Source organism: Hyla sarda, chromosome 8 (genome assembly GCF_029499605.1).
Source record: "Hyla sarda isolate aHylSar1 chromosome 8, aHylSar1.hap1, whole genome shotgun sequence".
NCBI lineage: Eukaryota > Metazoa > Chordata > Amphibia > Anura > Hylidae > Hyla > Hyla sarda.
Window position 1 is genome coordinate 139,424,610 of NC_079196.1, and position 20,123 is coordinate 139,444,732.

Sequence of the window (20,123 nt, forward strand, 5' to 3'; positions counted from 1 at the left end):
AGTGGTCTCCAAACTGTTCTCCTCCAGTTGTTGCAAAACTACAACTCTCAGCATGCCCTTCGGCTGCCTGGGCATGCCGGGAGTTGTAGTTTTGCAACAACTGGACGCACACTAGTTGGGAAACATTGTCTGTTTCCTAACTCAGTGTTTCCCTACCTGTGTGCCTACAGCTGTTGCAAAACTATAACTCCCAGCATGCACTGACAAACCGTACATGCTGGGAGTTGTAGTTTTGCAACAGCTGGAGGCGCACGGGTTGGTAAACACTGAGTTAAGTAACACTCTCAGTGTTTTGCAACCAGTGTGCCTCCAGTATTGCTTAACTACAGCCCCCCATGATGGGAGTTGTAGTTGAGCAACAACTGGAGGCTCCCTGTTTAGGAACACGCTGCATTATGTGCGCTCTTCCCAGGGGAGAGCACAAATAATTTACTAACCCATATTTCTTGTTTTTCTTTTCTTCTCATTTCAGATACGTGAATGCGGAGGACTACGTCAGATTCGGTGGACTGCGATGATGACCAGCGTTTTTTTATTTCAATAAAATGGTTAACGAGGGCTGTGGGGGGAGTGTTTTTTTTAAATAAACATTTTTTTCCAATGTGTTGTGTTTTTTATAATTAATTTTCAGGGTTAGTAGTGGAAGCTGTCTTATAGACAGAATCCATTACTAAGCCGGGGCTTAGCGTTAGCCACAAAAACAGCTAGCGTTAACCCCCAATTATTACCCCGGTAAACAACGCCACAGGGGTGCCGGGAAAAGCCAGTACCAACAGGACGGAGCGTTAAAAGTGGCACTCCTGGGCCTAGGCGGTAACAGGCTGGCGTTATTTAGGCTGGGGAGGGCCAGTAACAATGGTCCTCGCCCACCCTGGTAACGTCAGGCTGTTGCTGCTTGGTTGGTATCTGGCTGATACTGAAAATAGGGGGAACCCTATGCGTTTTTTTTTTTTTTTATAAATAAAAGAAGTGTGTGGTTCCCTAATTTTTTCAGTATCAGTCAGATACCAACCAAGCAGCAACAGCCTGACGTTACCAGGGGGGGCAAGGACCAGTTACTGGCCCTCCCCAGCCTAAATAACGCCAGCCTGTTACCGCCTAGACCCAGGAGCGTCATTTTTGACGCTCCGGGCCTGTTGATACTGGCTCTTCCTGGAAACCCTGTGGCGGTGGGTACCGCGGTAATAATTGGAGGTTAGCACTAGCTGTTTTGGGGCTAATGCTAAGCCCCGGCATAGTGATGGATTCTGTCTACAAGACGCCTTCCACTACTAAGCCTGAAAAATTCAATTATAAAAAAACACATCACAATGAAAAAAAATTTGTATTAAAAAAAACACTCCCCCCACAGCCCTTGTTAACTCTTTTATTGACATTTTAAAAAAAAAAACTCTGTTCATCATCGCAATCCACAAAATCTGAAACATTCCTCCGCATAAACGTATCTAAATTTAAAAGAAAAAAAAAAGTTTTGTACATTTTTTGGTTTCCACACACCAGCAAAAATGCAAGAAAAAAAAAAAACACAAGAAAAACTGACAAAACGCAGGAAAAAGCTGGGACAGTTTTTCTGGCGTTTTTTTATGATTCATAAAAAACCTCAATGGAATCCTGGCCTCAAAGCAATAGAACAAAATCCCTACGTCCACTTTTCCTGTGAGGTAGAGAAGGAGTGTACGGTAGAGCGAGGGGGGCGATTCTATATTTGCACAAGATTTATCAAAGGACGTGCACAGCCTTAGTAAATTCTGAGCAAGAGTGTACAATAGACAAGAAGTGTAAATGGATAGAACTGTGTCTACAATAGACACATAATGATGAATCCCCCTCTTTGTGTGTGTGTGTGTGTGTGTGTGTGTGTATATATATATATATATATATATATATATATATATATATGTAATAACACTTTGTCAACCTACCTCTTACTACAAAAGATTTCTGTCTTATTGCACATTTTAAAGAATCACTTTCAATAAAGACTGAGATAAAAATATAAAAATGGGTATGTCCCAATGACATTATTTGGCATTTAAACTATGGGGTTCCAAGCCCTAGGATCATCACTATGACTTTTATGACTTATTTTTTATTTATATTTTATTGAAATAATTTGTTGTAAAAAGCCTTTAAGGGACATTTTTATAATAGGCATATTTTACATTTCTATTAAAATCCAGAATTGCTCAATTTGAAATAGTTAAAAATTCCCTTTTGTTTTGTACAGCATTTTTCGATCACATCTGCTATTGAGGACATAGACTCTGTGGAACTTGATTGCAGGGTAAGGCTTGCAGAGCTGCAGAGGCGGTACAAAGAGAAACAAAGGGAACTGGCGAAGTTACAAAGGAGAAGGCATTCTGAGTGAGTAATAACTTTTTGATGCAGTGTGCTACACTTGCAATGTTTTTTTTATGCACAGTTTTTTTTATCCAATATCAAAAATGCTTGTGCAAATGTTTTTTTTAGTAAAAACCTGTTGAACCAGGGCTGGTACATTTTTGTAACTATTGACACTATGATTCAGAAATGTGATTGATGGATTTTGTTTGATAATTATACAAGAAAAAATGTTTATGCAAATCAACCAATAAAACGTTGGTCCCTATATGGCCATTTCAACCTAGCATGTAGATGTTTTGATCATTTGTCTAGACATCCAACATATGATGGATTGGCTGCATACCACCAAAGCCAATCAAAGTTTAATGATGTCCAAAATATGGACACATATCAACCGTATACCAATAAGCATTCCATCTATTGATGCTAATAATGATCAAGATGGTGTATGTACAACTGTCAGGTCACCCGATATTAGGCATGGAAAACCTCTCAAAGGACACTGTGAAGTCTTGTTACTTTACATCTCATAGGTGGTAACCTGACAGAAGACAACAAAATTAAAATCAAATTGAAAGACACCTAAAACCATAAGTCTGAACTCAAAAGACACACAACCAGATAAATGGGTTTGAACAATCACATAAGAACCACTAGAGAAAGAGGGCTTAAAGGGGTACTCGGGTGGAAACCTTTTTTTTTTTTAAATCAACAGGTGCCAGAAAGTTAAACAGATTTGTAAATGACTTCTATTAAAAAATCTTAATCCTTCCAGTACTTATTAGCTGCTGAATACTACAGAGAAAATTATTTTCTTTTTGGAACAGAGTGCTTTCTGCTGACATCATGACCACAGTGCTCTCTGCTGACATCTCTGTCCATTTTAGAAACTGTCCAGAGCGTCATACGTTTGCTATGGGGATTTTCTCCTACTCTGGACAGTTCTTAACCCCTTAAGGATGGAGCGTTTCAGTTTTTGCACTTTCTTTTTTTTTTTCTTACCTTTTAAAAATCATAACCCTTTCAATTTTGCACCTAAAAATCCATATGATGGCTTATTTTTTGCGCCACCAATTCTACTTTGTAATGACATCAGTCATTATACCCAAAAATCTACAGCAAAATGGAAAAAAAAATTTTTGTGCCACAAAGTGGAAGAAAAAATGCCATTTTGTAATTCTGGAGGCTTCCCTTTCCCCTTATCTTTATTCTGTAGGTCCATACGGTAAAAATGACACCCTACTTATATAGATTTGATTTTGTCGTACTCCTGAAAAAATCGTAACTACATGCAGGAAAATGTATATGTTAAAAATTCTCATCTTCTGACCCCCTATAACTTTTCCGCGTACGGCCATTATGAGGGCTCATTTTGGCGCCATGTTCTGAAGTTTTTATCGGTACCATTTTTGTATTGATCTGACTTTTTGATAGCTTTTTATTCATTTTTTCATGATATAAAAAGTGACCAAAAAGACACAATTTTGGACTTTAGAATTTTTTTGCGCGTACGCCATTGACCGTGCAGTTTAATAATCAATATATTTATATAGTTCGGACATTTACACATGCGGTGATACCACATATGTTTATTTTTATTTACACATGTTTTTTTTTATGGGAAAAGGGGGGTGATTCAAACTTGTATTAGGGAAGGGGTTAAATGATCTTAACTTTTTTTTAAACTTCTTTTTTTTGCAGTGTTATAGCTCCCATAGGGGGCTATAACACTGCACACACTGACCTTTTACCTTGATCCCTGTAAAACCATAGCTTTGCATGGATCAGCGTAATAGGGGGTTGATTGCGCAAGCCTGTAGCTCAGGCTTGGAGCAATCAAACGCCCATCAGACGTGACGGAGCAAGGTAAGGGGGCCTCCGCTCGCATCCTAGTTTATCGGGACATCGCGATTTTATCGCGATAGTCCCGATCAGCCCGACTGAGCTGCCGGGAAGCTTTTACTTTAGTTTTAGACGAGTTGATCGCCGCATCTGAAGGGTTAATAGCACGCGACACAACGATATATGCTGCACGCTATTAGACCAGGGCCCCGGCTATCATAAGCCGCCGGGACCGACCCGGTATGAGGCGGAAATACAAGGTACGCCCTGCGTGCTTAAGAGGTTAAAAAAAATATACATTCACCAAAATTAGTATGTTTAAAATTGTCATCTTCTGATCCTCTAACTTTTTTTTATTTTACCCCATAAAGGGCTATATGAGGGCTCTTTTTTTGCAACATGATCTGTAGTTTTTATCAGTAAAATTTTTGTCTTAATGAGACTTTTTGATCGCTTTTTATACATTTTTTTATGGTATACAAAGTGACAAAAAATACGGAATTTTGGAATTTAGCATATTTTTTACGTAAACGCCATTGACTCTGTGGTTTAATTAACATTATATTTTTATAGTTCCGACATCTACGCATGCGACAGTATGTTTATTTTTGTTTACATATTTTTATGTTTTGTGTTTTTTTTTTTTTTTTTTTTTTATAAAGGGGGGTGATTCAAACCTTTATTAGGGAATGGGTTAATTACATAGTTACATAGTTACATAGTTAGTACGGTCGAAAAAAGACATATGTCCATCAAGTTCAACCAGGGAATTAAGGGGTAGGGGTGTGGCGCGATATTGGGGAAGGGATGAGATTTTATATTTCTTCATAAGCATTAATGTTATTTTGTTCCAGGAATGTATCTAATCCCGTTTTAAAGCTGTTAATTGTTCCTGCTGTGACCAGTTCCTGAGGTAGACCTTTCCATAAATTCACAGTCCTCACGGTAAAGAAGGCGTGTCGCCCCTTGAGACTAAACTTTTTCTTCTCCAGACGGAGGGAGTGCCCCCTCGTCCTTTGGGGGGGTTTAACTTGGAACAGTTTTTCTCCATATTTTTTGTATGGGCCATTAATATACTTATATACGTTTATCATAATTCACATTTATTAACTTTTTTTTTTTTTAACCTTTTTTACTCCATTTTATAGTCCCCATAGGGGACTATTACATGAAATCCTTGGATTGCATACCCTGTTCAATGCTATTCCATAGCATAGCATTGATTATTGTTATCGGTGCTCGATTGCTCCAGGCTGCTGAGGCATCCTGGAGCATCCTAGCAAAGATCGGAACCATCGTGGCACTACAATGTCCTTACCTGCCTCCTCACCATCTGATCACCTCCGCCGACCTACTGGACTGTTTTTAACTTTTAATTCACTTTAGACGCCACAATCAACTTTGATCGCAGCGTCTAAAGGGTTAATGACGGGCATCACCGGGTTTGGTGTTGTCTGGTATTAGCCATGGGTCCTGGCGGCTCATAGCCTGACCCTGCGTCATAGAAGGGGAGCGGGTCGAGGGCGTACAGGTACGTCCTTAAGGTGTTAACTATGTTATATTTTTATTTGACAAATATTGATATATACCCTTTATTGGCAATCACAGAGGTCAAACTTTTTCTGTAAGTCTTCACAAGGTATTCACACACTGTTGTTGCTCCATGCAGATCTCCTCTATAGCAGTGATGTTTTGGGGCTGTCACTGGGCAACACGGACTTTCAACTCCCTCCAAAGGTCTTCTATAGGGTTGAGATCTGGAGACTGGCTAGGCCACTCCAGGACCTTGAAATGCTTCTTACGAAGCCACTCCTTTGTTGCCTGGGGGGGTGTGTTTGGGATCATTGTCATACTGAAAGACCCAGCCACATTTCATCTTCAATGCCATTGCTGATGGAAGGAGGTTTTCCCTAAAAATCTCACAATACATGGCCCCATTCATTCTTTCCTTTACACGAGTCAGTCATCCTGGTCCCTTTGCTGAAAATCAGCCCCAAAGCAGGATGTTTCTACTTTCATGCTTCACAGTAGTTATGGTGTTCTTTGGATGCAACTCAGCATTCTTTCTCCTCCAAACACGACAAGTTGAGTTTTTACCAAAAAGTTCTACTTTGGTTTCATCTGACCATATGACATTCTCCCAATCCTCTTCTTGATCATCCAAATGCGCTCTAGCAAACATGTACTGGCTTAAGCAGGAGAACACGTCTGGCACTGCATGATTTGAGTCCCTGGTGGCGTAGTGTGTTACTGATGGTAGCCTTTGTTACTTTGGTCCCAGCTCTCTGCAGGTCATTCATTAGATCCCCCGTGTGGTTCTGGGATTTTTGCTCACCGTTGTGATCATTTTGACACCATGGGTTGAGATCTTGCGTGGAGCCCCAGATCAAGGGAGATTATCAGTGGTCTTGTATGTCTTGCATTTTCTAATAATTGCTCCCACAGTTTATTTCTTCATACCAAGGTGCATGCCTGTTGCACATTCAGTCTTCCCAGCCTGGTGCAGGTCTAAAATGTTGTTTCTTGTGTCCTTCGCTGGTGAAGTTTGGAGTGTCACTGTTTGATGTTGTAGACAGGTGTCTTTTATACTGATAACTAGTTGAAACAGGTGCCATTAATACAGGTAACAAGTGGAGGACAGAGGAGACTCTTAACCCCTTAAGGACCCAGCCCATTTTCACCTTAAGGACCTGGCCCATTTTTTGCACATCCGTCCACTGTCACTTTAAGCATTAATAACTCTGGGATGCTTTTACTTTTCATTCTGATTCTGAGAATTTTTTTTGTGACATATTCTTTTTCATGTTAGTGGTAAATTTGTGTCGATACTTCCATCATTTCTTGGTGAAAAATTCCAAAATTTGATGAAAAAAAATGAAAATTTTGCATTTTTCTAACTTTGAAGCTCTTTGCTTGTAAGCAAAACAGATATTCCAAATAAATTATATATTGATTCACAAATACAATATGTCTACTTTTATATTTTCATCATAAAGTTGACATGTTTTTACTTTTGGAAGACATCAGAGGGCTTCAAAGTTCAGCAGCAATTTCCAATTTTTCACAAAATTTTTAAAATCTGAATTTTTCAGAGACCAGTTCAGTTTTGAAGTGGATTTGAAGGGCCTTTATATTTGAAATACCCCATTGTAAAAACTGCACCCCTCAAAGTATCCAAAATGACATTCAGTAAGTGTGTTAACCCTTTAGGTGTTTCACAGGAATAGCAGCAAGCAAAGTAAAGTAGAAATTTCTAAATCTTTATTTTTTTCCACTCACATGTTCTTGTAGACCCAGTATTTGAATTTTTACAAGGGGTAATAGGAGATAAAGCCCCCCCAAAATTTGTAACCCAATTTCTCTTGAGTAAGGAAATACCTCATATGTGTATGTCAAGTGTTTGGTGGGTGCAGTAGAGGGCTCAGAAGGGAAGGAGCAACAATGGGAATTTGGAGAGTGAATTTTGCTGAAATGGTTTTTGGAGGGGCATGTCACATTGAGGAAGCCCCTATGGTGCCAGAACAGCAGAAAACCCCCAAATGGCATACCATTTTGGAAACTACACCCCTCAAGGCACGTAACAAGAGGCTTAACACCCCACAGGTGTTTGACAACTTTTCATTAAAGTCAGATGTGTAAATGAAGAAAACTTTTTTTTTTTTTTACTAAAGTGCAGTTTTCTTCCCCAAATTTACCATTTTTAGAAAGGGTAATGGGAGAAAATGCCCCCCAAAAGTTGTAACTCCATCTCTTCTGAGTATGGAAATACCCCATTTTAGGACGTAAAATGCTCTGCAGGGGAACTACAATGCTCAGAAGAGGAGTCACATTTGGCTTTTGGAAAGCAAATTTTGCTGAAATGGTTTTTGGGGGGCATGTCGCATTTAGGAAGCCCCTGTGGTGCTGGAACAGCAAAAAAAAAAAACACAGCATACTATTTTGGAAACTACACTCCTTAAGGAACATAAAAAGGGGTATAGGAGCCTTAACACCTCACAGGTGTTTGACGACTTTTTGTTAAAGTGAAAGTTTTTTCACTAAAATGCAGTTTTTCCCCCCCAAATTTAACATTTTCACAAGGGGTAATAGGAGAAAATGACCCCCAAAATTTGTAACCCCATTTCTTCTGAGTATGCAAATACCCCATGTGTGGACGTCAAGTGCTCTGCTGGCGCACTACAATGATCAGAGGAGGAGGAGTGCCATTTGAGCTTTTGGAAAGCGAATTTGTTTGGAATGGAAGTCAGGGGCCATGTGCGTTTACAAAGCCCCCCATGGTGCCAGAACAGTGGACCCCCCCCCCACATGTGACCCCATTTTGGAAACTACACCCTTCACAGAATTTAATAAGGGGGGCTGTGAGTATTTACACCCCACTGGCGTTTGACAGATCTTTGGAACAGTGGGCTGTACAAATGAAAAATTATATTTTTCATTTCCAAGGACCACTGTTCCAAAAATCTGTTAGACATCTGTGGGGCATAAATGCTCACTGCATCCCTTATTACATTACGTAAGGGGTGTAGTTTCCAAAATGGGGTCACAAGGGGGGGGGCATTGTTCGGGCACTATGGGGGCTTTGTAAACACATGTAGCCTTCAATTCCGGATACATTTTCTCTTCAAAATCCCAATGGCGCTACTTCTCTTCTGAGCATTGTAGTGCACCTGCAGAGCACTTTACATCCACATATGGGGTATTTTCTTACTCAGGAAAAAAAGCCCCCCAAAATTTGTAACCCCATTTCTTCTATTTTCCCTTCTGAAAATGAAAAATTTAGGGTAACAGAGATGAGCGAATTGAAGTTGACGAACCCGAATTCATTACGAATTTCATGAAAAATTTGATTGGCAACGAATGCGAATATCGCCGCGATTCTATTGCGCAAATCGCTTCATTAAACTCCATTTTACAGCGTTCCAGGCTATTGGAGAGCTAATATGGCGGATCCACTTGTGAGTACATGGGGCAGGGAAACAGCGGCGGGAATGAAGGTAGGCGGGCTGACCCTGAATCACATGTGAGATGCAGCTTTCCCGTGTTCACTGACCCCTGTGATGTCACAGGCCCTATATAATCGGCGGCCATCTTGCCTCTCTTCATTTAATCTATGCACTCAGATGGAGAGGACAGGACTGCATGTGTATGAATAGCTCATACCACAGCGTTACACTGCAACTGCTAGTCAGTGCTGGTCACATCAGCATTAGGGAAAGGGAGTGACTAAACCTCCTATTCACGTTATTGAGCATTGCAGCAGAGCGGGGCAGATAGCTGTCAGCTGCCTCATACAGATCTCCAAGCTGCCTGAACTTTCTGAAGCACCTTATCATGTCCTCATTTTTCAGCACAATTGAGTTTATTTTTACTTGCTCCACAAATCTTCTGCTGCTCAGAGTGCAATTTAGGGTTTAATCCCTGGATTTTTTTTTTTGTGGTGCTGCACTGTTGGGTCCTGCTGCTGTTCAGAAATACGTGATTGTTCAGTGGACTGTAGTGCATTTGTACCATTTTGTACCTGTTCATCTGTCAAGGGGCTGGCTACATAATGTGCAAGTCCAAACAATACTATTCACTGTCTTTTTTTATTATAGTTTTTCCTTCTAATAGTTAGGCATATTACTGCCCTCATCAGTGCATAGCGCATAGTTACATCCAAGTATTGTACCATCTAGTACCTGTTAATCTGTCAAGGGCCTACATACTGTTCAAGGACAGCCGTAAGTAATCACCTGCTGCTGTTCTAGACAAATACTGTTTAAAGAGTAGTGTAGCGTATTGTAATACCCTCTTAAACGCACAAAGTATGTCAGGCAGAGAAGTGCCAGGACGTGCACAGAGGAGTGGCAGAGGCCTAAATACTTCAGGCAGAGTTGGCAGCAGACTTGGGGCGAGTGGCAGAAGGAGTCGCAGCGAGAGGCCTGAGCTCCCATTATCAGCCAGCGGTCGTGTCTCCACCAGCAACCCATCTGCTGTCGTGGATTGGTTAACACGCTCATCCACATCATCACAAGTGACATCTGACACCCCCAGTCAACAGTCGGTGGGTTCCTCAGACACAACCCTCAGTTGGTATGGCCCGGGAGCAGTCCGTGTCCTCCCATTGTCTTTATCCTATGCTGTTCCCTCTCCTAAAGAAGTATCTTATGCTGTGGGTTCAGCTCCACTATTTACCAAGGACGATCTAATAGAGCACGGTCAGCAGCTACTGGACAGCCAAGAAGGGGAGGAGACATGCGCTGCTTGCTCCGCTAGGCGGCCAAGTAGTGATTCGGAGAGTGACTTGGGAGGCGGTGTTGCAAGTGTTCAGGTTCCTGAAGCAGACACTGTTGGGGAACCTGAGGAGGACATCAGTGACGTGCACACAACTGTTGATGATGATGAAGCAGATTGCTATTGGGAGCCGGGTGCAGAAGGGGCTTCATCATCATCAGGAGAAGAGAGTTGCAGGTTGCCCTTGAGGCAGCAAGGCGGTAGAACGGTTGGCAGTCAGCGTGGTGGCAGTAGTGGAAATTCAGGAGCCAGACGTGCCCGGGGGAGACCACCTGATTCGCGGCAGCCTACCTTTCCGGGAGGTAGTGGAACAGGGGTTCCTGGAGACGGCGCCAGTAGCAGTCCATTAGTGCGGACTGCGGGTGGGAAAATCAGCTACTCGGCGGTGTGGAAGTTTTTCGTAAGGCATCAGGAGGAGGTTCACGTAGCCAAATGCAAGATCTGTCGGCAGAAGGTGAAGCGTGGCCAGGGTCCCAATGTCGGCACAACGGCCCTGCGTCAACACATGCTTCGCCACCATAAAGCGGCCTGGGAGAACCGTGGCTCCGATGTAGTGGTCCAGCCTGCTGCATCACCCAGTGGCCATCCGCTCCTTCCTTCATTCAGCCAAGGCTCCACCACCTCAGCCGAAGGGAGCTGTGTGTCAAACCCTCCTTCTGTCGCTCCTGCTTCTCCCGCTTTTAGTCAGCCATTCCGCCAACAATCCATCGGCGAAGCCATGTCCAAGAGACAACAGTATGCACCCACTCATCCAACGGCGCATAAGTTGAATGTGCTCCTGTCCAAGTTGCTGGTGTTGCAGTCCCTCCCTTATCAAGTGGTGGACTCTGCACCTTTCAGAGAATTGATGGCTTGTACCGAGCCGAGGTGGAGAGTCCCAAGCAGTCTTCTTTGTGAAGAAGGCAGTACCAGACCTGCATAAGTTTGTACAAGAGAAGGTGGGCCAGTCCTTGAGCCTGTCGGTGTGTTCAAAAGTGCACGGCAGCGCCGATGTGTGGAGCTGTAACTACAGGCAGGGACATTACTTGTCTTTTACGGCTCACTGGGTAAATGTGGTTCCTGCACAGCCACAACAGCAAATTGGACAGGTCACACCACTTCCTCCTCCACGCTCTCGCTCCCAGGCAGATGGTCCTGTTACAGTGTGCGACGCCGCCTCCTCATCCTCCACCCTGTCCTTGGCCTCCACTGCACGGTCAAATCTCGGTGGCTCTTCATCGTACCATGTGTGTATTGCACGGCGGTGTCAAGCTGTTCTTCACATGGTTTGCCTTGGTGAACGGAGTCGCATAGGGGATGAACTGCTAAAGTTCATTCGTAAAGAAATCCAAGTATGGCTTACTCCATGAAATCTGGAAATGGGAACCATGGTGACCGACAACGGGAAGAACATTGTGTCCGCGCTGCGACAAGGAAGTGTGAAACATGCGCCCTGCATGGCACACGTGTTGAATCTGGTTGTCAAGCGCTTCCTCAAGTCTTCACCCCATTTGCAAGACATCCTGAAAATGGCAAGGAAACTGTGCATGCACTTCAGCCACTCGTACACCGCCAAGCACACCTTCCTTGAGCTGCAGCATCAGAACGGTATCCCACAACATAGTCTTATTTGTGACGTCGCCACACGTTGGAATTCCACCCTCCATATGTTGGACAGACTATACGAACAAAGAAAAGCCATCACCGATTTCTTGATGATCCAAGCAGATAGGAGTACTCCCCTGTATTACTTCAATGTGAACCAGTGGCAGCTCATACATGACACCTGCCGTTTGCTGAGGCCCTTTGAGGAAGCCACATTATTTGTGAGTCGCCTGGATTACGCCATGAACGACGTAATTCCACTCCTACATCAAATGATTGAAACCATGGCTGGTCACGGCAATGGAGACGTTGCGCCTACATCTCCAGGCTACATGGGCCCTGTGGGGGCTGAACTGGAGGAGGAGGATGATGAGGGGCAGAGCGGAGCACAGTTTAGGTTGGATGAGATGGCCGGTGTTTCTAGTCTTCGGACAGGAGAGGAGGAGCAGGAGCAGCCAGAGGAGCTTGAGGGTTATGAGGAAGTTGAGACAGAGGACCCAGACACACCGTGGCAGTATGCAGTGGAGATAGAGGCAGGTAGTCCCTCCAAGTCACTGGCGCAAATGGCACGATGCATGCTCAGTTGCTTGAGTAGTGACCCCCGAATTGTCAAAATTCGTCAGCGGGATGACTTCTGGATATCCACCTTATTAGACCCTCGCTACCGTCCCAAAATGGGGGCCTTTTTTACACCCACTGAGAGGGAGGACAAACTGACCTACTACAGAGGGTTTCTACGTATTCAGTTGGCTGATGCCTATCGGCCACATGGTCCATCCACTCGCAGGTCTGACTCGGGGGGGCCCTCTGCGCTCACCTTCCACTGCCATGGCTGCTGGGGAGGGGAGGGGTTGCAGGAGCAGTACCAGCTCAATCAGCATCACCCTGAGTCTACAGTCGCTGATGAGTAGCTTTCTTCACCCGCATAGTGAAGCAACTCATCAGTAGCAGGTAGACATGGAGCAGGACCTGAACCAGCAGGTGGTGACATACCTTGACATGGCCATGCCAACAACCATTGAAGATCCGCTGGACTTCTGGGCAGCCAAACTTGATTTATGGCCACAACTAGCAGAGTTTGCCCTGGAAAAGCTGTCCTGCCCGGCCAGTAGTGTGCCATCAGAGCGGGTGTTTAGTGCGGCCGGGGCCATAGTCCCCCCAAGGCGAACTTGTCTGTCCACTAAAAATGTGGAGAGACTGACGTTTGTCAAGATGAATCAGGGATGGATCAGCCAGGATTTCCAGTCACCAATGACATGCCTCGGAGTAGATTGACCATGCTCCTACAACAAAAATTTCTCAATTGTGGTTGGTTATGAAACCCTCTGGGGCAGACATGGGCATTGTATGGCCCGCTTGCCATATACGGTCCTTTGATTGGCTCTGACCGGCCCGCGCTGACTGGGGGACAACTATGCTGCCTAATCTGGGGGACATCTATGCTCCTAATCTTGGGGACATCTATGCTGCCTAATCTGGGGGACATCTATGCTGCCTAATCTGGGGGACATCTATGCTGCCTTATCTGGGGGACATCTATGCTGCCTAATCTGGGGGACAAGTATGCTGCCTAACATGGGGGACATCTATGCTGCCTAATCTGGGGGACATCTATGCTGCCTAATCTGGGGGAAACTGATGCTTCTCGCCTTGGGCCTATAATTTTTTGAAGTTTAGCAGTAGCTAAATACATGCTTTATGCAAATGTCAACATTGATCTTTAAATGTAAGGGGTTATGAAACCCTCTTCGGTACTGCGAATGCCTGCTCCATACTCATTCTGTGTTTTTCAGGAACTACTTACCTCCCTGCCCTCAGGCCTTCGGCCTTCAGTTTTTTGGATGTTTAGCAGTAGCTAAGTACATGCTTAATGCAAATTTCAACATTGATCTTTAGTGAAGGGGTTATGAAACCCTCTTGGGTACTTCGAATGCTTGCTCCTGACTCATCCTGTGTCTTTCAGGAACTTCTTGCCTCACTGATGCTTGGTGCCTTGGGCCTTTGATTTTTGGATGTTTAGCAGTAGCTAAATACATGCTTAATGCTAATTTCAACATTGATCTTTAAATGTAAGGGGTTATGAATCCCTCTTGGGTACTGTGAATGACTGCTCTTGACTCATTCTGTGTCTTTCCGGAACTGCTTGCCTCCCTGATGCCTCGGGCCTTGGCCCTTAAATTTTTGGATGTTTAGCAGTAGCTAGATATGTGGTTAATGCAAATTTCAACATTGATCTTTATATGTAAGGGGTTATGAAACCCTTTTGGGTACAGCAAATGCTTGCTCCTGACTCATCCTGTGTCTTTCAGGAACGTCTTGCCTCACTGATGCTTGGTGCCTTGGGCCTTTGATTTTTGGATGTTTAGCAGTAGCTAAATACATGCTTAATGCACATTTCAACAATGATCTTTAAATTCTCGGCGTTCTGTCAGGGCCGTGGCCTACCCCGCAGGGGCCGATCCGAGGAACTCACTAAACCATCCAATCGGTAGTAGAGACAGGCGGTGTGTACAAAGGTCAGGGACTTAATGAACCCGAGCTTATGACCCGCACTTAGTTGGAATTCTTCTTTCATGGCAAATAATTGCAATCCCCAATCCCTATCATGAACATGGTTCAGCAGGATACCCGCACCTGTCGGTTGAAGGATACACACAGGCTGGTCCGTTCAGTGTAGTGCGCGTGCAGCCCCGGACATCTGAGGGAATAACACACCTGTTATTGCTCGATCTCACGATTGATGGTGCAATGTAAGGGGCTATGAAAGCCTCTTGGGTACTGCTGATGCCTACTCCTGACTGCTCCTGTGTCTTTCAGGAACTACTTGCCTTCATGATGCTTCTGGGATTGGCCCTTCAATTTTAGGATTTTTGAAATAGATACATACATGCTTAATTTAAATTTCAACATTTATGGTGCAATGTATTGGGTTATTAAACCCTCTTGGGTACTGTTTTTTGAAAAGTTTCTGATACTATTTTGGTAATAAACTTGAATTTTCCAGAGTACTAACCATTACACCATGGAACGCTTGTTGTGTATGATTTTTTTAATTTACATTTTCAAAAATAATACGGAGAGGGATGAACTTTGCTTCTTTATTTCAGAAAAAATTACTTTGGAAAAGAATGTCTTTTGGTGGTCCACCGTCCTGCATTATAGAGTCTTCTGGACTCTTGGATATGCGCTTGTTCTTAAACAAAGGTACAAAAAATGGCCGGTCAGGGCAATGGAGACGTTGCGTCTACATCTCACGGCCACATGAGCCCTGTGGGTGCTTGTGACATTACGTCCTTTGTACCCACACGGCGGGGTCCGGGACACAAATTTTGATCTAAATAAAAAAAAAAAATTTTACATTTCAATGGTCTCCTCATGCTTCAGCCCCCTCCAGGCTGCGTCATTCAGTTAATGTATAGGTAGCACCCGCTGTCTTAAATTTCCGTAAAAATTTTTTGTAAAAAATGTTTGTCTTTTTTTCGTAGGGATTGGGAAGCTTTGGTGCGTACTCATCCATCAGCCAACTCCAGGCTGTGTCATTCAGGCAATATATGGTTTACTGATGGCGCTGCTGGGCCTGGGAATTTAACATTTTCTCATAGGTAGCACTCGCTATCCAAAATATTTTTCAAAAATTTCGAAAAATGTTGTGTTTTTTGGGGGGGATTGTGAAGCCCTATTGTGTACTCATGAATCAGCCAACTCCAGGCTGTGTCATTCAGCCAATATATGGTTTACTGATACCGCTGCTGGGTCTGGGAATTAAACATTTTCTCATAGGTAGCCAAAATCTTTTTCAAAAATTTCTAAAAATGTTGTGTTTTTTGGGGGGGGATTGTGAAGCCCTGCTGTGTACTCGTGAATCAGCCAACTCCAGACTGTGTCATTCAGGCAATATATGGGTTACTGATGCCGCTGTTGAGCCTGGGTCTGGGAATTTCAAATTTTCTCATAGGTAGCACCCGCTATCCAAAATCTTCGGTTTAAATTTCTTAATTCATCTTTTAAACTTGGGGATTGTGAAGGCCTAGTGCCTACTCTTGCTGCTGGCAACTCCGGGCTGTGCCATTCATCCACTATATGGTCTCCTCATGCTGCCAACACCTCCATGCTGTGTCATTCAGTCACTATATGGTCTCCTCATGCTGACAACCAGTCCATGCTGTGTCATTCAGCCACTATATGGTGTCCTCATGCTTCAGCTTCATCCAAGCTGTGTCATTCAGCCACTATATGGTGTCCTCATGCTGCCAACACCTCCACGCTGTGTCATTCAGCCACTATATGGTCTCCTCATGCTGCCAACACCTCCACACTGTGCCATTCAGCCACTATATGGTCTCCTCATGCTGACAACCTGTCCATGCTGTGGCATTCAGCCACTATATGGTGTCCTCATGCTGCCAACACCTCCACACTGTGTCATTCAGCCACTATTTGGTCTCCTCATGCTGCCAACACATCCACGCTGTGTCATTCAGCCACTATATGGTCTCCTCATGCTGCCAACACCTCCATGCTGTGTCATTCAGTCACTATATGGTCTCCTCATGCTGACAACCAGTCCATGCTGTGTCATTCAGCCACTATATGGTGTCCTCATGCTTCAGCTTCATCCAAGCTGTGTCATTCAGCCACTATATGGTGTCCTCATGCTGCCAACACCTCCACGCTGTGTCATTCAGCCACTATATGGTCTCCTCATGCTGCCAACACCTCCACACTGTGCCATTCAGCCACTATATGGTCTCCTCATGCTGACAACCTGTCCATGCTGTGGCATTCAGCCACTATATGGTGTCCTCATGCTGCCAACACCTCCACACTGTGTCATTCAGCCACTATTTGGTCTCCTCATGCTGCCAACACATCCACGCTGTGTCATTCAGCCACTATATGGTGTCCTCATGCTGCCAACATCTCCACGCTGTGTCATTCAGTCACTATATGGTCTCCTGACACTGATGCCACCACCAGGCTCTGTAATTGTGCTGCTGAGCGGCATTGATTCTAAAAGCGAGGGCGGTAATCTGCATGTTATTCTGAATAACAGTATTATTTCACTAACCCAGCACACTCCACATGCATTTTAGAACACAGCAAAGTGTTCTATACCCCTATAGAGGCTGTATGTAGGCTAGAAATAGCCTTTTTTAATAGCGATTCGCTGCGAAAAAATTCGAAACGAAACAAACTTTTCGGAAAATTCGGCGAATCGGCCGAATCAAATTTTTGAAAAGTTCGATCATCTCTAGTAACAACAGCATTTTAGTGAAAACATTTTTTTTTTTCATTTTCCCATCCAACTTTAATGAAAATTCTTCAAACACCTGTGGGGGGTTAAAGCTCACTATACCCCTTGTTATGTTCCATGAATTGTGTATTTTCCTAAATGGGGTCACATGTGGGTATTTATTTTTTTTGCATTCATGTCAGAACGGCTGTAAAGTCAGCCACCCCTGTGCATATCACCAATTTAGGCAGCCCAAACTTGAAGCAGAAAATTCACTGTAAACTCGTCCGTGTGAATGTACAGGATTCACATGGGGGGGCAAACCTCCAGCTGTTTCAAAACTACAACTCCCAGCATGTACTGACAGACTGTGCATGCTGGGAGTTGTTCTGTTACCTAACTCAGTATTTTCCAATCAGTGTGCCTCCAGCTGTTGCAAAACTTCAACTCCCAGCATGTACTGAACGCCGAAGGGCATGCTGGGAGATGTAGTTATATAACAGCTGGAGGTACGCAACTACAACTCCCAGCATGCCGAGACAGCTGTTTGCTGTTTGGACATGCTGGGATTTGCAATTTTGCAACATCTGGAGGACTACAGTTTAGAGACCACTGCACAGTGATCTCCGAACTGTGGCCCTCCAGATGTTGCAAAACTACAAATCCCAGCATGCTGAGACAGCAAACTGCTGTGTGGGCATGCTAGGAGTTGTAGTTTTGCAACATCTGAAGGGCTAAAGTTTAGAGATCACTGTATAGTGTTCTCAGACTGTAGCCCTCCAGATGTTGCTAGGCAACTCACCGGCTTCTGTAGGATCCAGGGAGCCGCATCGCCATCCTCTTCTTCCGCCGATCACCGCCTGCTGATGGGTAAGTGGACTTTGGCAACGGTCCCTGACGGTTTCCCCGTTCTGCCCTGCCTATTGTGGGTAGGCAGAACGGGGAATCCCGATCTGCTATTGGTTGGCGCTTCTTGACGACCAATAGCAGGGATAGGTGGGGTGGCACCCCTGCCACCTCACTCCTATCCCTTCAGGGGGATCTTTGGTGTCTTGGACAACCGCGATCCCCCTTATATTCCGAGTCACCATAGACCCGTATGACCTGTAATCGGCACAAATCGCTGGTGTGAATTCACCAGCGATTTGCGGCGATTGCCGACATGGGGGGGGTCTAATGACCCCCCTGGGCATTTGCGCAAGTTCCTGCTGATATCAGCAGTCACCCCGCTCCCTGCCCGGCACATGATGAGGACCGAAATTCCCACAGGCGTTCAGGTACGCCCTGGGTCCTTAAGTACCAGGAAGCGAAGGCGTACCTGGACGCCCTGGGTCCCTATGTGGTTAAAGAAGGAGTTACAGGTCTGTAAGAGCTAGTAATCTTGCTTGTTTGTAGGTGACCAAACACTTCTTTTTTTTCTGAGGAATTTACCAATTAATTCATTAGAAATCCTACAATGTGATTCCATGTATTCTTTCCCCCCATTCTGTCTCTTATAGTTAAAGTGTACCTTTAGTGTACCTTAAAGTGTACAATTGGTGGTTGACTAAATACTTTTTTGCCCCACTGTAAGTAATATGTGTACCAAGAATTATAGAAATATCTTCATCTGTACGAAGTTATGCTGAAACATACATTTCCCATAGACTTGCATGGGACTTTATAAAATTTATAACATTTATAAACTAAAATCCTGTCCCTTGCAAATAAGGGTAGGTCAGGGTTAAATTAACTATCCTATATTTTTTGTGGACATATAAGTAACATGTGACCAAGTACTCAAAATATTTCCAGCTGTTTGCAAGTTGCATTAACATATATTTCCCATATATGGGACTTTAAAGGGGTACTCCACTGGAAAAAAAAAAAATTTCATTAACTGGTGCCAGAAAGTTAAACAGATTTGTAAATCAGTTCTATTAAAAATCTTAATCCTTCCAATACTTATCAGTTCAGAGTACAGATACGTATAAATACACGTTCTAACACAACTCCATGTAGATCTCGGTGGAATCAGGAAGTGACGTAATACATGCTGAAGGCCTGTTGCCAGGATGCGTTGCCAAGCAGAAATGGTCATGTGACCTCAATGGACCAATAGGCGGCGCCTAATTGCAGACACTGTAAACACAAAGCTCCGATCGGGCGGCTGGTTGTGACAGCACAGAATGCTGTGCATGTCATTGAGTCTTTCAGGTGTAGGTAAGTATAGGTGTCAGAATCAGATAAACCTGATCGGGGGTCAGATCAAGTGAATAATGAAAACATAGTTAACATGAAAAATGGGGGCAAAAGCACTGGGATTAATATCCAAAGATGCATAATAAGATGTTCACTAAAATGCTGGTGTTACCCTAAATGTTTCATGTTCACAAGGGAAAATGGGAAAAAAGCCCCCCCAAATTTGTAACCCCATTTCTTCTGAGTAAGAAAATACCTCAAATGTGGATGTAAAGTGCTCTGCGGGCAAACTACAATGCTCAGAATAGAAGGAGCGCCATTGGGATTTTGAAGAGAAAATTTGTCCAGAATTGAAGGCCACGTGTGTTTACAAAGCCCCCATAGTGCCAGAACAATGGACCCCCCCCCACATGTGACCCCATTTTAGAAACTACACCCCTCACGTAATAAGGGGTGCAGTGAGCATTTACGCCCCACAGGTGTCTAACAGATTTTTGGAACAGTGGTCCGTGAAAATGAAGAGTTTTATTTTTCATTTGCATAGCCCACTGTTCCAAAGATCTGTCAAACGCCAGTGGGGTGTAATCACTCACTGCGCCCCTTATTAAATTCTGTGAGGGGTTTAGTTTCCAAAATGGGGTCACATGTGGGGGGGGGGTCCACTGTT

General features: G+C 44.0%; 1 protein-coding gene across 6 annotated transcripts in view; it reads left to right on the forward strand.

Moving 5' to 3' along the window:
• The window catches only part of TNRC18 (trinucleotide repeat containing 18), a 968,701-nt gene that overhangs the window by 461,540 nt on the left and 487,038 nt on the right, over positions 1 to 20,123 (forward strand). For all 6 annotated transcript variants that reach the window (XM_056534534.1, XM_056534539.1, XM_056534536.1 and 3 more), the window contains exon 12: positions 2,228 to 2,364. In XM_056534534.1, coding sequence (XP_056390509.1) covers positions 2,228 to 2,364 — 137 coding nt within the window. The remainder of the gene's footprint in view (positions 1 to 2,227; positions 2,365 to 20,123) is intronic.